At 40.9% G+C, this 15,124-nt stretch overlaps 1 protein-coding gene across 5 annotated transcripts in view; it reads left to right on the top strand.

The window, feature by feature from the left end:
* The window catches only part of lamb2l (laminin, beta 2-like), a 59,854-nt gene that overhangs the window by 20,008 nt on the left and 24,722 nt on the right, over nucleotides 1–15,124 (top strand). For all 5 annotated transcript variants that reach the window (XM_035645046.2, XM_035645048.2, XM_035645047.2 and 2 more), the window contains exons 3-9: nucleotides 2,730–2,899; nucleotides 8,692–8,827; nucleotides 9,282–9,355; nucleotides 10,990–11,178; nucleotides 13,451–13,514; nucleotides 14,150–14,352; nucleotides 14,550–14,670. In XM_035645046.2, the coding sequence (XP_035500939.2) occupies nucleotides 2,730–2,899; nucleotides 8,692–8,827; nucleotides 9,282–9,355; nucleotides 10,990–11,178; nucleotides 13,451–13,514; nucleotides 14,150–14,352; nucleotides 14,550–14,670 (957 nt within the window). The remainder of the gene's footprint in view (nucleotides 1–2,729; nucleotides 2,900–8,691; nucleotides 8,828–9,281; nucleotides 9,356–10,989; nucleotides 11,179–13,450; nucleotides 13,515–14,149; nucleotides 14,353–14,549; nucleotides 14,671–15,124) is intronic.

The raw sequence follows: 15,124 nt of genomic DNA, 5'->3' as shown, positions 1-15,124 counted from the left end.
TATTGCAGTTAGAAACCAAAACCTGAAGGTATTGACATCAGTGCACAGTCCGACGTTCTCCTTGCTAGTCGGGGGCCGGTTAACAATATACCTCCTGCGGCCCACACAGAGAGCGGGATGAACGCGGCTGTTACAGCTCAGATGTCAGGAGCATATTTTGAAAAATGGGACTGTTTTGTACGTGAGGGTGAGCCGAGATGACAGCTACACCTTGTAATTATCAACACAAACACCATGCTCTTCTGTTTGGGCCCAGTCTGACAGATTAGAGAAAGCCATTAGACAGAGAGCCTTTGTGGATGGCAAACATATCAGCTGCGACATTCCATGCACGTGTGGTCTCTTTTAAAATACAACCTCAGTTATTAATTAAAACCAAGGGTAAATCATGACTGCTGAGGGGTACGTGTCTGGACAGAGGATGTCATAACACACACGTGGAAGTTCCTTTTTCCTGTCCTTCTCTATATGATAGAATGTTTGTATATTCTAGAACCTTTTCAACTCTTCTTTTTTGATTTTGAGAATAACTAAATTATTTGGAATAATTGAGAGGGAAAAAAGTTTTGCAATGATGAGACAAGAAGAAAAAATGTACCAGGGAAGTTGTAGCATTTGAAGAAAAAGTTAGTATAATGTCTTTTTGGGGCCCTAATACTACGTCATATGAAACACATTGTTCTAAACTTGTCAAATGTTGGATAGTGGATTGTGTGTGAACATTCCAGGTGTGTCTCTCCAGGAGGGACGTGAGACTCTCATTGTGTGTTGCAACCTACAGTAAAGCCAGATAAAGTACGCACTTACTTTTTGATCATGGCAGTAACATTTTCTTTGTATGCATCCAATGGTGCCTCATCTAGAGCAGGTTATTTGACCAGTGAGTGAACCCATTGAGCAATGTCATTCCTGTGAAGTGAGTTCAGCTGAAACCCACTAACAGCTCACAGTCAGTCAGTCAGTCAGTCAGTCAGTCATGTATTATTGAAGGCGCTATTTGAGGAAGGGGGGTTGGATACACTAGTGTTACTTTACTAGACACAATTGTGGGCAGGTTTATACTTATTCTGCTTATCTTTAAAATTTGTTTGCTAAGGAAATACATTCTTTCTTTTACCATATCAAAGTACACCGCATTCCTTCATGCCGTCCTCTCCCATGCACAGTCTTGCATCTGTATTAAATCCTTGAGTTTCAGTAATGCAGCAGTGCCTTGTGTTGTATGTTTGGTCAGGGTGTGATTGATCTTTATCTACAGTCCATAGGTTTGCTTTCAAGCCCATCTACATGCAGTAGTGCAAGTGTACACGATACACGCGCACACCTGCCTGTACAAAACATGTGAATTTGTGTCTCATTTTACTGTTATCCATCTTCGCGTACAGTACAGTGTACAGTATATCCATGCAGTGGAATAACATTAGAGGCTGATCCTGAAAGGGTTTTATGAGTAGAATTGTTAACAATGACAGTCGGGCATTGTTAATGCTTTGTTGGAATTCTATAAATCTATAAATCTTTTACCTGAACTGGAGCCAAGACATTTATTCACAGACACACACGTGCATGTAAGCAAATCAATTACTTTGTTGAGTTTTTGAAAGGAATTTTTCTGACAGATTTCTGTTCTTCTGACTGCATATCAGTATGCGTACAAATAAAAGTGTATTAAATGTCATCTGTATTTTATTGAGATTTGAGACAGTTGAAATGTTAAGTAGGCTGCCATTATACAATCAGGGAATTTCACCTGAAACACAAATGATTACATTGAAATGAGCTCCTGCACCAACAAGTGGATCATTTCCTCCACGAAGAGTCAATTACAACAGCAATCATGTCCTCCTGTAATAGACGAGGTGTTAAAGAGCCCTCCATGCCTCCCACAATTAGTGAGTCTGGTCAACGCAGAGATGCACCGTTTCTTTTTTCACCCAAGAGGATGTTTTTGATTCCTTCTCAAGCCGTCCATTTCTTTTCCAACATGCCTCAGCACGTCCCTGCTCTGTTTTCTGTACATGAACGGTATGAAAGGCCGACATAAATCTCTCTGAGCATCTCTCATCCCCCGATCACTACATGTACCGCTCATTATGGAGCCTCAGATGTTTCATCCAAAACGTTTTCTTTTTTCCATCTTTCAGTTTAGCTTGAACATGATTTAGTTCATTGTCTCTCTCTCTCCTCCCATCAAGCTTTTTCCCTCCCTCCCTCTCTCTCCCATTTCCCTTATGAGGCCTGTTATTCACAATCAGTGATGCAGAGAGAGTGTTAACAAGGGTGAGGGAGAGGGTTCGAGGGAAGAGAACCAGAAAAATACTTGGGCTATGGTCAATGTGCTACGCGTACACTGAAGTCTATTTAAACAATTAGCTTCTGGGATGTCAGGCAATGTCTTACGTTTCTTTCTGTCTTACTGCACTTTCTTTCTGTCTTACGTTTCGATGTTGGGAGTTTGGGGAGACAGAGAGACTTAATTAATCCAAGATATCTTACACCAAATATTACAAGGAAAAACAAAACAATACAAAGCTCAGAACTAACAAATTGATCATGTTCCAGACATGATTGACAGCAGGTGCACTGACCGTGGCAGAGCTGCAAACTTACTAATGGTTATATTTCAGGTTGAGATGATCTCACAGTGAAAACTTCACATGTACAGTAAGTTGGCACCACAAGATGATTAGAGAATAATGACTCTCTCCTACATTTTCACCCTCCTCCAGCTATTAGTGTGTCCGGACAAGAGCTCCCATCAGGCCCTCACGGCTGCACGGAGGGAAGCTGTTACCCTGCCACAGGAAACCTTCTGATTGGACGGGCTGTCAACTTATCTTCCACGTCCACATGCGGCCTGGGGGGGCCCGAGCACTACTGCATTGTCAGCCATCTGCAGGTCAGGACACACACTGTCGGGCTAATGGCAGGATAATCATGCACATACTCTGCGTATTGATTCGCATTCTCTAAAGGTTATGATTTCCTATTGCTGCTTTAATAAAACTCCTTATTTTCACTCTCTACTTCACTCTCACGCCTGCCTGTTTCATCTCTCAGTGCAACACCGTGCAGTCAAGGCAAAAGAAAAATGGGACAGTTCATTTGTTCACTCTGTCATGCAGTTGTCCATCTTCATGCTTCAGTCTTCACTTATCCATCTTCCTTTGTTCATCTGTCTGTTTGTTTGTAGCCCGGCTTTTCCATGAGCAGGGCCCTCCAATGCTACACAGCCTTTCAATATCAGGCCCCAGGTGTATACACACAAGTCCGCCACACCTTTGCCACACTCTATATACCTCCTCCCTTTCTTTTTTCCTCCACCTGCATCTCTATCTCTCTATTTTGACCTTTCTGTCCATAGAGCTCTCGTTGACTCTTCACTTTCTGACAAACATCCTTCCATCTCTGTGTTTGACATTTCCAGTGTAACTGGTCTCTGTGCTTCACAACCTCTTGCTCAGGTTGGTGACGGACCACAACACTGGTTGCTTCTTTGTCTCAACTTTAGTCTCTTGACCTTAGATGCAGTAAGTTTAGTGTCAGTCGAGACCAGTGTTGGCCAATGAAAGCTCATTTGTTGAGCTCTAGTTTCTAAAGATGAAAAACCTTGGCTTGTGGTTTCCGATTTGATCCCAGTCCTAACTTCATCAATATGTTATTCCCAAATCCATTTGTAAACAATGTGTTGTGCCTGGACATTGGTGGAAGTACCATTTGTCTAAGCAATATAATTGATCAGTTATGCCTATCAAAATAATGAAATATTAATATTAAAAATGTTAATATTAAATTATAACTTTAATTAATATCAAAGTTCCTCGGGGCACCACCCTTCAAAGGAAGGGAAATGATAGCCAATCAATTGATTCAGTCTCATTTACAATATGCTAACTATCAATTTGGAATTCTGATTGATAAATAAATTAATAATTACCACCAGAATCACCACCTTGGTAGTTAGCAGAGGTTGAAGGATTTGGAGTTCTACCGGTCAGAGGTTGGCAATACTCACACTTATGCAACTTTAAATAGACCAGACTGCATATTTAATAACATTTATTTAAAAGACAAGTTGAAACAACAATATCTAATCTAACAAACGAAATATATATATAAGTCTGAGATTGTGTGTGTGTGTGTGTGTGTCTGTGTGAGTACACAGACTAGGTGGCCGTAAAAGTCAAAGGTCTAAGAAGTACTACAAACAAGATGGCAGTGAACAAAGAAACTACAAAATGGCAGCATCAAAGGCCACATGCTGTGCTTCTTTGATAAGGCCATTTGTTGCAGGACAAAGAGTTTCAGGTTAAGAGAGGGTTAGTCAAAGGATCCTAACACCAAAATAACCTATTGATAGATATAACAACAACATTAAGTGAACACATTGAATCAAATCAATACAGTACACTTTTAAGGTTAAACACTCCTATGCTTAGCCGTGTTGCGTTATGCTATGCTGTATGCCCAAGTTACATTACCAAGTCCATGGAAAAGAAGACTAATAGTCTTTTTTGGATGCTGTTTGTGTGTCCAGAAAGATGCAGCAGTCCTTTTTGTGTCCTCCACAGAGTTAGATGCTCAACACTAACTCTGCTTGGTGGTTCCTGAGCTTGATCAGTTGACCAGACTTTGTTTCTGCCACTGATGTAAAACCAGACTTTCCAGCCTTGGTTTGTACTTTGGCAGGCTCTCGCGTTGCTGCCTGTGGAAGTTGCAGAAGAGGTTGGAGAAGAGAGTGTTGTCTTCTTGAAGTTAGAGGCAGGAAGAGAGTGAAAAGATGGGTGCGCTGGGGTTTTATGGGCCTGATGACCCCCTGGGGTCTGGGGCACACAGTGACCAACGGCAGCTGGAGCTTGGAGGAGAGTTCACACCAAGGTGTGATAAGTGAAGCATTCTGGGCATCAGAGTTTTCCAGTCTGTTCCTTTGTCTTTGGAACAAAGCATCAAATTATCAGGTCCTCCATTTTGTGAAGCACTACAAATGCAAACAAAGACAAATACATTTGTATTTATGTACAAATACATACAAACAAAATTTGGGCTCTATTTAAAATTTAAATGATCAGTGCATGGGCTAAAGTGCATGGTCCCATCTAGGGTGTGTCCAACTTTTGCTCGGTCACTGCATCAGACATCTCATTTGACGAAGGTTTAACACTTGACAATGTTTCTTTAAATAACAGTGAAACACTGCATCGCTGACTTCAGAGCAGATTTCAGAGCAGAACACTTTCTGCTGCCTCAAAATAACATTGTGCCGACAATTCACATGAACCAAAATCATTTCAACATTCAGATACGTTAAAAGGCACAGTGCAACTCTTGGTCTATTTGCACTCTTCACTTCCAGCCTGACCTGAGGCTGGAGTCCACGTACAAAATGGACTGTAAATGGACTGTTTTTATATAGAGCTTTATTGGTCTTATAAACTACTTAAAGCACTTTAAAAAAAGTCACATTCACCCATACACACACATTCATGTTTTTCTATCACATTTATACACTTTCATACACTACTGGAAGAGCCGCCCAGAGGCATTTTAGGTGTCTTGCCGGAGGACACATTGGCATGCGGACTGAGGGAAGCTGGGATCGAACCGCCGATTTTGTGCTTATTTATTTGACATTATTAAGAATGTGGGTACAATACAGTATGTACTTTTTTATATAGATATGGATAAATGAGGATTGTAAATGTCAGACGAAGACAGTTAAACAAAGACAATTCAACAGTCTAGACTTTTTTGGAACTTTAAAGCACTCCCAGCGTTAACCTGACCACAAGTACTTTTGTGAAACAAACAGAGGTCAGAGACGTAGATTCCGACGGATGCTTTGTTTTACAGCTTGTCACATCACAACTATGCAATGTGTGACCAAATGCTTCTATAGTAGCTCTTGTTGCTCTTACTGCCCCAGCATGCCCTGATGTGTTGACATCTTCTTCTCTCGCATCCATCTCGCATCCATCCATCCAAGTACATACAGTTTATCTCTGTGCATAAAGGCATGTGCGTGCCTGCACTTCCATTGCCTCAGGGCAGGACCATCCAACAGTGTCAACTTTCATTTGAACATGATTGACGTTGTCTGATTGGCGAGAGGCCCTCATACCGTGAGGGGCGGGGTTTGGTGACAAACTGTTGTAACATAAATCCAGATGCAGCTGCATGAGAGGCCCACACCAAACATTTGTCTCTGAGCTTTTAAACGTCAAGAAGGTTCATCAATCATTGGTGAAAGACACGGGTCCTCCTAGGTGCTGCTTCTGTTCCTCATGAAATCCACAGTTTTTACCTCTCAGGAGAAGCAGTGCATTGAGGTAGATGCTGGGGAGTAGTTGATCGATTTATCGACTAGTAAATTAATCGCCAACTATATATAGTGAATATTTTCTGGTTTCTTTGCTCCTCTATGAGAGTAAACTAGCTATCTTTGGTGTGTGGGCAAAACAAAATACCATCTTGGGGTTTGGGAAACACTGTCATCAGTTTTCACCATTTTAACGACCAAATAACTAATCGATTAAAATGAGAAAGTAATCAAAAGATGAATCGATAATGAAAATAAGCTTTACTTGCAGCCCTACAGGCAAGCCTTTAAAGGTGCCCTGGTTTGGTTCGTAAACCCACATGTTATTTTAGAACTGTAATCCATCTTTAGTCATTGTATTTAATATATCTTTAAAAGTAAGGTAATGTTATTTAACAAAATAAAAGTGTCTCTTTTGTACCAGTGATTTTGTAGCTGTAGATCGTATCTCCTATACACTCACTTTTTCTCTCTGGTGTTACATTTAAAGTTTCTCAAAGCTGATTTGATGCCATTCATTTTTAATTCCCTTCTCTGTGTGTTCCACTCTCCTACAGCCATAGTGTTTAATTGCATTGCTACAATGAATACTCTGCTCTGACAGAGAGGCAGCGGCACAGTGTGTTAGAGTGGACGGGCTGTACTCTGCAGAAAGAAATGCCCTGTTGGACAGCAGAGCTCAGAGACAAGGTCGGACAGGTTCCTGCTGGGGTTTTGGGAGGGCAAGTGAAGAAGGCGAGCATGCATGTAAAAAAAACCACACAAATCCAATTAACATGTAAAGATGTAGTGGGAGTGTGTGGACATGCGGTCGTGCACAACTGCGTACGTCCAGCACGCTTTAGTGCATTTCTCTTCAGTTCTCGGCCGAGTCACTTTAACAGCCATGTTGTTGTTAGCTGCTTAATCTCCCCTGACAACAGCCTAATTAAGAAACGCTGCCCTGGAATCCACTGTTATTCTGTGCCAACTTACCCTCATTTCCCTCCGCAGCCCACTCTCTGCCTGCTCCCCTCTCTGTGGCCCCCGCTTTTTACACTTTAAGCATCTCCTTTTCTGTCGACCCCCTTCTTTGTCCTTCACCCTTTCTGTGCTGTTTGAAAGGCCTCTCCTCTGCGAACTTACGTATCTCACCTGTGCCCAGAGCCGTGGGAAGAGGCTTTAAAGTTGGGGGTACTGTGATACATGCGCGCGCAAACACACACCCACACACACACACAAATTATTATTGGCATATTCATTGAAGCCAGGAAAAAGAGTGCGCCGTTGCACACAGCATAAAACATAGTAAAACAGACAAGAATGTATCCTGATGCGCACAGTATTTTAATCAGTCCAAAAGCCCAACTTGCACAGCACACAAAAACATAACCACAGATAATGTGGCAGCTCATCCTAAACCAAACACTTTACCTTGAGCTGGGTGCGTGCGCCACTTACATAGCTCCTAATGTGGCTTTTTGCACTCAAGGGCTGAGGAGATAAAGTCCGTCACGAGTTCATTAATGTCCAAAATGTCTGTGTGCATATTCATCAGTATGTGGGTCTCTGCTGCGTCATGGTGGACTGCCCCAACCATTTTTAATCGCACTAAGTTGGAGAATACTTGCTCTGATGAGGTCACTGATAAAGGCAGTAAGCAGAATTATGAAAAAAAAAGTTCTGTGCCATTGTGACAGCTAACTACCTTGTATGGAACAATTAGCTGACGTACAGTATGTAATGTCCATCGACCATGATGCTTAGCGTTATTTAAAAAAAATAGTAATTATTCAGTTTTACTAATTATTTTTCGAAACGTACTCAAGCCTTCACTTTTTTGATGTATAATAACAGAACAATTATTTTAAAATGTAATATGTTTATTTTTTCCATATGGCAAAAACTGTAATGTTACCCTTCCAACAGGATTGCTGCAGCATCGGCGGCACCCCTACTTCCCACGGCCATGCCTGTGCCTTTACTTTCTGTTAGCATCCTCTCCTCTTATTCACCTCTTCCTGCAAGCTCCTGCTCTTTGCCTTCACACAACTTCTGCCTAGTTGATTTCACCTTTGATCATATATTTCATGGTTTACAAATCACTGTGGTGGACTAAGATCTTTTAGTTTGAGATTATGAAAGAAATTATAAGAAACGAAATCAAGCAGGAACTCATTGATTGATCCATTTCTGTCTGGTCCAATACAGCATGAAGGTTTTGACTGATTTCCATGTAGTTTAAAAACTTACGACACAGTTGGTTAATTTGGTTTTCCTTTTTTGGTAAAAATATGAAAGTGCTGAAAAAACAACAGCATTTCTGAAGAACTCAAAATTTTTAATTATTCCTTCATCATCATTTCGAAAAACGAATGTGTTGTCTTCCTCGACAGGAGTCAGACAAGTGTTTCGAGTGTAACTCCCAGCACCGCTACGACCCGTACCGCCACAGGAACAGCCATCGCATTGAAAACGTGATCAATCTCATGGACAGGAATGAAGACCACACCTGGTGGCAGTCTGTCAACGGTGCGTGCACGTGTGCGCATGTTTACCGATTTCTGTAACTGTACGTAAGAAACATTATCAGTCTGTTAACCGTGCTAAGTGCCTCTGTCCTTGTTCATCTATGCGAGCATATGTGTGTGTGTGTGTGTGTGTGTGAGGAATGTGTTTGATGGTAATGTAAAAACATTTTTGAGGGATTTTGTAAAATGAATAACTGTAGGTGTAGATTAGTACCTTCAAGGAAGGCTGCTGGGATACAGTGATGTTCAGAAAAAAGGGTACTTTTTTATCGTAGCTAAATCAGTAGGTGTAATAATGTAAACTGACATTCATTAAGGAGAGACAAAAAGTAAAGAAAGGTAGAAAAAGAAGGTAGTAAAGAAGGTTCCTACAATACCTCAGTCAGCCAGACAGACAGTTACTTTTTGTGTATGAATGAAGTTATGACAGTGATTGACAGTTGTTTCCTCCACAGGACAGGAGACTGTGAGCATCAGACTGAACCTGGAGGCCGAATTCCACTTCACACATCTCATCATGAAGTTTAAGGTACGCGCACATTGTTTGCACACGCGTGCGGGTGCCTGCATGCATGAGTGTGTTTACAGACCTCCGACCAATCGGTGTCAATTCCACAGCACCTTGCAATTTTGTGATATCGCTGCAACTTTTTCACACATTTGACTAATCACAGTAAAGCTTCCTGTGAGATTCACACCATAGAGGTCCCCTGCATAAAATGTTGAACCAAAGTCTGCCAAGAACCCGAAATAAAACTGAACAATACCCTGATACTCTGATGTACGAAATCGAGACAGGGGAGGGGTTCATTTTTTGCACCATGTGCAACATTGGTGAGTACGATTAAATTCACCTGCCTGTTTTTTCTCTTGCTTTGTAGAAATAGTTTAAGAATAAAAAGTAAATTAAGAAGTTTAAACATGGTCTGAAAGCTTTATACAAACAAGTCACTACTATTTTTGTTGATTTTCACTTTCTCCCACAATTTAATCCCAAAAGAAATGCCCCAAAACGCTGCGTTTCATAATTTTTTTAGAAAAGCTCCTGTGGAAGCTCCTCAGGCATTTTTGCTGCAGCATTCCTGCAAAAACCTCCAAAAATTCTGGAAGGGCTGATACTGAAAGACCTTAAGCCCCTTCACAGATAGAATACACTGACTGCCTGAGAGCTGTTGGTGGGTTTCAGCTGAACTCACTTCACAGGAATGACATTGCTGAACGGGTTCACTCATTGGTCAAATAACCTGCTCTAGATGAGGCACCATCGGATGAATACACAGAAATGTTACTGCCATGGTCAAAAAAGCTTTATTAGAGACTCACGTCCTTCCTGGAGAGACACACCTGGAATATTCATACACAATCCACTATCCAACATTTAGACAGTTTAGAACAATGTGTTTTATGTAACATAGTATTAGGGCCTACAATAAGACATAATAACTTTTTCTTCAAATGTTACAACTTTCCTGGTACATTTAGTTTTTTCTCTCATTACAAAACTTTTACTCAATTTCTGAAAAATATTTCATTTATTCTGAAAATCTCAAATTACTTTTTTTACTCTGCCATATTTTCAGCATCTCATTTTGCTTATATTTTGGTCACTACACAAAGAAAATACAGAAGAGTTAAAAAGCTAATAGAATAATTCAAACAGACAAATTCATTGGATTTGAATTAAATTTTTTCATTATTATTAAACAGCCATTCATTTCAGCTCGCATCTTTTGAGCGGCCCTCACACTGGTATGGACTGGAGTTATCTATTCTATATAGAAGGAGAAGTAAAAATGTGTTATGACATCCTCCCCTGATATGTTGTCTAGACACGTACCCCTCAGCAGTCATGATTTACCCTCAGTTTAAATTAATAACTGAGATTGTGTTTTGAAAGAGACTACACATGCACGGAATGTCGCTGCTACAATGTTTGCTGTTTAGATTTGTGTTTGTTGTGAAAACTCAGAAATATGTCAGTTGTATTCCATCAGGAATGAATCCATCTATTGACTGTTAATAAAGCAAACATGAACCACAAGGTCCAGATGAATCAGTCTGACAAGGTGTGGTCATCTTTCTCTTACAGTCCTCAGCTTAGTGATAATGTGTAATGTTTATTAAAACCACAAATTCAAATTGTTTCTCTCTGCCCCTCCTCAGACTTTCCGCCCTGCAGCTATGATCATCGAGCGTTCGGCAGATTTCGGCCGCACGTGGCGCCCCTACCGCTTCTTCGCCTCAAACTGTACCAGGACCTTCCCCAGCATCCCAGCCAACGGCCTGCACCACATCAACGACATCATCTGCGAGGAACGCTACTCAGACATTGAACCCTCCACTAATGGAGAGGTAAGAAGTTGGAAATGTACAAGTTACTGTTACAATTGGGACACGGAATGACAGACAGGGAAACAAACAGGAAACATTGGGGAAGTCTAGAGGTCACAGAAAGGGCTGTGACAGTTACAGCAGAGACATGAAGGATGAGGCTCAATACTGTTGTTTGTCTTCCTTCCTTTTCTGTGTCTCTCTGCTGCAAGCCCACTGGTTCCTTCTGCAGGTGTACATTTCATAATTTCTACTGCTCCAGGACACGGACCAGAGTCCGACTCAAGTCCCGACTGACTTGTGACTGGACATGGACTTGGAATCAAAATAATAATTTGGTTTAAGATATTTATATAGAAATTGATCACCAGCCCAATGTGCACAACAATGTGCACGCTGTCAGTGACAGTTGGTGTTTAGATGACTATAGAGATGCAGAGAATTTCGCTCTTTGATTTCATGGAATTTACAACAAAGTCAACCTCCATGACTCAACTCTGACTCTTCTTTGGTGAGCTGGACTTGGACTCGGGCTCAAACACTTACCGTAGTCAGGTTAGTTTGTTCTGGTCTTTTCATCAGGTTTGTTGATACAAAGTCGAATGTATAATATCACCAGACTTTCAGTTGAGGATTATTAAAGGATAAATTGTATTAACTCTTGTTGGGACTAATAGGTGAGTTCACCATGAAACACACTTGAAAATATACAACATTTGTTTTTATTGCACTCTCATGTTTATTTAATTTTGTTCCCCTACTTATCCCTCTTTTTGATCTTAATTGCATATTTTAATGCTAAATGTTTTATCTCGTCATATATTGCCGTATGTTTTTCATTTTTCATATTTTACACTGGTCATTGGATTCTGTGGACTGTGGACCCGTCTATTACGACAGGCATTTGAATAAGATCTGCTTTTCATTGGTGAATCTTCTCGTAACCCTTACCCGAACCAGGGTCTGTTTCCCAACCCCACCCCTCATCCTAACGCCTACCCGAACCAGGGTTTGCATCCCACCCCCCTCTCTTCCCTTCTCTCCTCCTCTCTTTCTTCTCCGTACCTTTTCTGCCTACTTCTCCTCTCTCCCCCATTTTCTCTCCTCTCACCCCAACCGGTTCTGTTAGAGATTTCTTCCTGTAAAGGGAAGTTTTTTCTCTTCACATTTGCCAAGTGCTGCTCATTGTGGGAACTGTTGCGTTTCCCCGTAATATTGTGAGGTCGCAACCTCACTAGGTAAAGTGCCTTGAGATATTGTTTGCTAACAATTTGGCGCTATCAAATTGAATTGTATTAATGTATTGACTTACTAACTGCACATTAAGCACATTGAGTGTACGCTTGTCATATGAAATGTGCCTTATAAATAAACTTGACTTCACTTGACCAAATAAATCAAATTTGAATCATTCGATACAGCTAAAATACAGTTTGAGACTTTGGATTGTTTAACTTTAGATATTGTCTGATGTTTTAGATTAAGATTTAAAAATATTATCAGTAATAGTAATAGTACTGTTTAATTGCTGGTGAAACCCATGATTACTGATGCTACAGGTGGTTTGGTTTGAAACTACACATCGCTGAATTCTAGGGGCAGCAGAAAAACTCAATGACAAGTCGTTTATCTCTTAATGGTTCAACCAAACAAAACTCATGTTGTTTCAATAAAGAATTAAGTCAATTATCAGCCTTTTCCCATCATGCCAGGGAACAGTAAAGGATGTGGTTATGTTGCTGAAGGGTTTGGAACTTATTTCACAGACATATGCCTGTTTTCTGTTAAAGATTGTTTTATTTGTGTTAGTAAGATTTTACATTGACTATGTATAGCATGCTCCAAGTGTGGACATGTAAAGCGCACATGAGTCATGCATGAGATGCGTTTCGCTTTTAGGGAAGAAGATTCAAGCGTACAGGTCAAGGTCATGGTACAGATATGGCCATGCTAGGAGAAAGTAATATCTTCTGGGTGATGGATGTCTGTCTGCAAAGACTAGTTTCAACCTTGTATGGTATAGTCTTAATTTGCGTGTGCTCATGGTGAGGTATAAAAACGCTTGTGTTGCTGTGTTCATTATCGGAACCTCCTCACAGCATTCAGAGGGTCTCGTTCCAGCGCTGTAATAAACCGTGTCTGAACTGTGAACCATCTGATCCAAGTGTCTGAATTCAATCTTCCTCCTGAAGATGAAACTTGTCTATCCTCTCAAGAATCAACTCTGACTATCAATTTGAATTATAATCTTCTTTGATCCCAGAATCTAATGGGACTCTCTTCTGTCCTCAAGGTCATTTATAAAGTGTTGGATCCTGCCATTCATGTGAAAGACCCCTACAGCTTGGACATTCAAGGTCAGTGAGCGGCTTCAAAATATTAAAGGGACCACAGTGTGTGAAATTTTTTCTGGACCAAACCGTGTAATAATCCTATCACAAACAAAAAGGTAGAGACAGTTGTCCATCAAGCCAAAGCTTCCCCCAGTCTGCATGCTGATGTGTCCTTTGGCAAGACAATTGTCCCTAAATTGCCTCTGGCCACTCTTCCGGCAGAGTATGAATGTGTGTGAATGTGGCCCTTGCTGAACAGCACTACATAGAATAGATTTTCCAATTTACCTCTGTCTCAGGCCTGAAATTAATTTTGTATTCTAAAAAAACTACACATAAAAGCTTAAGGTTTTTCCATTTTTTCCCTATTGAAGGTTTAAAGAGACTATAAACTGCTTGTAGGTGAGGACGTGAGTGTGAACGTCTTGTGTCCGCCCTGTTCAGAGTGTACGCCGCCTTTCACCCAATTTCAGCTGAGATGGGCTCCAGCCAAGTATCCTAAGTATAAGCAGTATAGCTAATGGACTTATCTCAGTGCCGCCCGCTCAGGCACATCATTCTCTAGTTTTTTAGTTTTAGTTTGCTAGTAAAATTTCAGTTTACATGAGATGGGATGTTACATGAATCAGCTTTCATTCATCGCTCTTTTTTCTTTACAGAACTTTTGCGAATCACTAACCTGCGCATCAACTTCACCAAGCTCAACACCCTTGGAGACGACCTGCTTGACCGACGCTTCGACGTCCTGCAGAAATATTACTACGCCATCTATGAGCTGGTGGTCAGAGGAAGCTGCTTCTGTTATGGTCATGCCTCGGAGTGCGCCCCAGTGCCAGGGGTTGATGCCCGGGAGAACGGCATGGTGAGTCAGTAGACTATCACCAGAGCATTTATTTTTAAGGGTAATCATCACCACATGTGCTGCGGGAGTGAACAGAAACTACGGCAGAAAATAATAGAAACGAACATTTGTTTCAGTACACATTATCGTCTCATTAGCATTGTTAAAGCCTGCATTAACATATTCGCTTATCACTTTGCTACTTTCTGATTGGCCAGATCCATGGTCGGTGTGTATGCAACCACAACACAGAAGGCCTGAACTGTGAGCGCTGCCAAGATTTCCACAATGACCTGCCATGGAGACCCGCAGAGGCCGAAAACTCACACACATGCAGAGGTGGTTCAGACACACACACACACACACACACACACACACAAACACACACACACACAGAGTGTTTATTTCTATTGATTTTCAAACCACTACCTGTTTCTGAATGAAACCTTTTCTTTACCCATTTGAAACTCTTTTTTTTCATTATATGTTTATTGGCTTTTTAAACTTATGGATAGACAAACATACATAAAAGAGAAACAAAATCCTCTACCACCCCCAATAACAACAACAATCTCGGGTATGAAATAAATAATTAAAGAAAAGAAAAGAAATTTTAAAAAGCACTTAACAGTTTTGAATCTCATTTGTTTTTTGGCTCATATATTTTATGAGACCATTGCTACATACTAAAGCGTTTGCACACCTGAAGACGCACTTGTCGTCATCACCTACGTGGGCTGCGTTTCCCTATACTTGACTTTATTTGGTTTCGGAGTCGGTGTGTGTCTGTTGT

Source organism: Scophthalmus maximus, chromosome 3 (assembly GCF_022379125.1).
Source record: "Scophthalmus maximus strain ysfricsl-2021 chromosome 3, ASM2237912v1, whole genome shotgun sequence".
In the NCBI taxonomy this organism is placed as follows: Eukaryota; Metazoa; Chordata; class Actinopteri; order Pleuronectiformes; family Scophthalmidae; genus Scophthalmus; species Scophthalmus maximus.
Note: the sequence above shows the minus strand (reverse complement) of the source record. Positions and strands in the feature narration are given on the sequence as shown.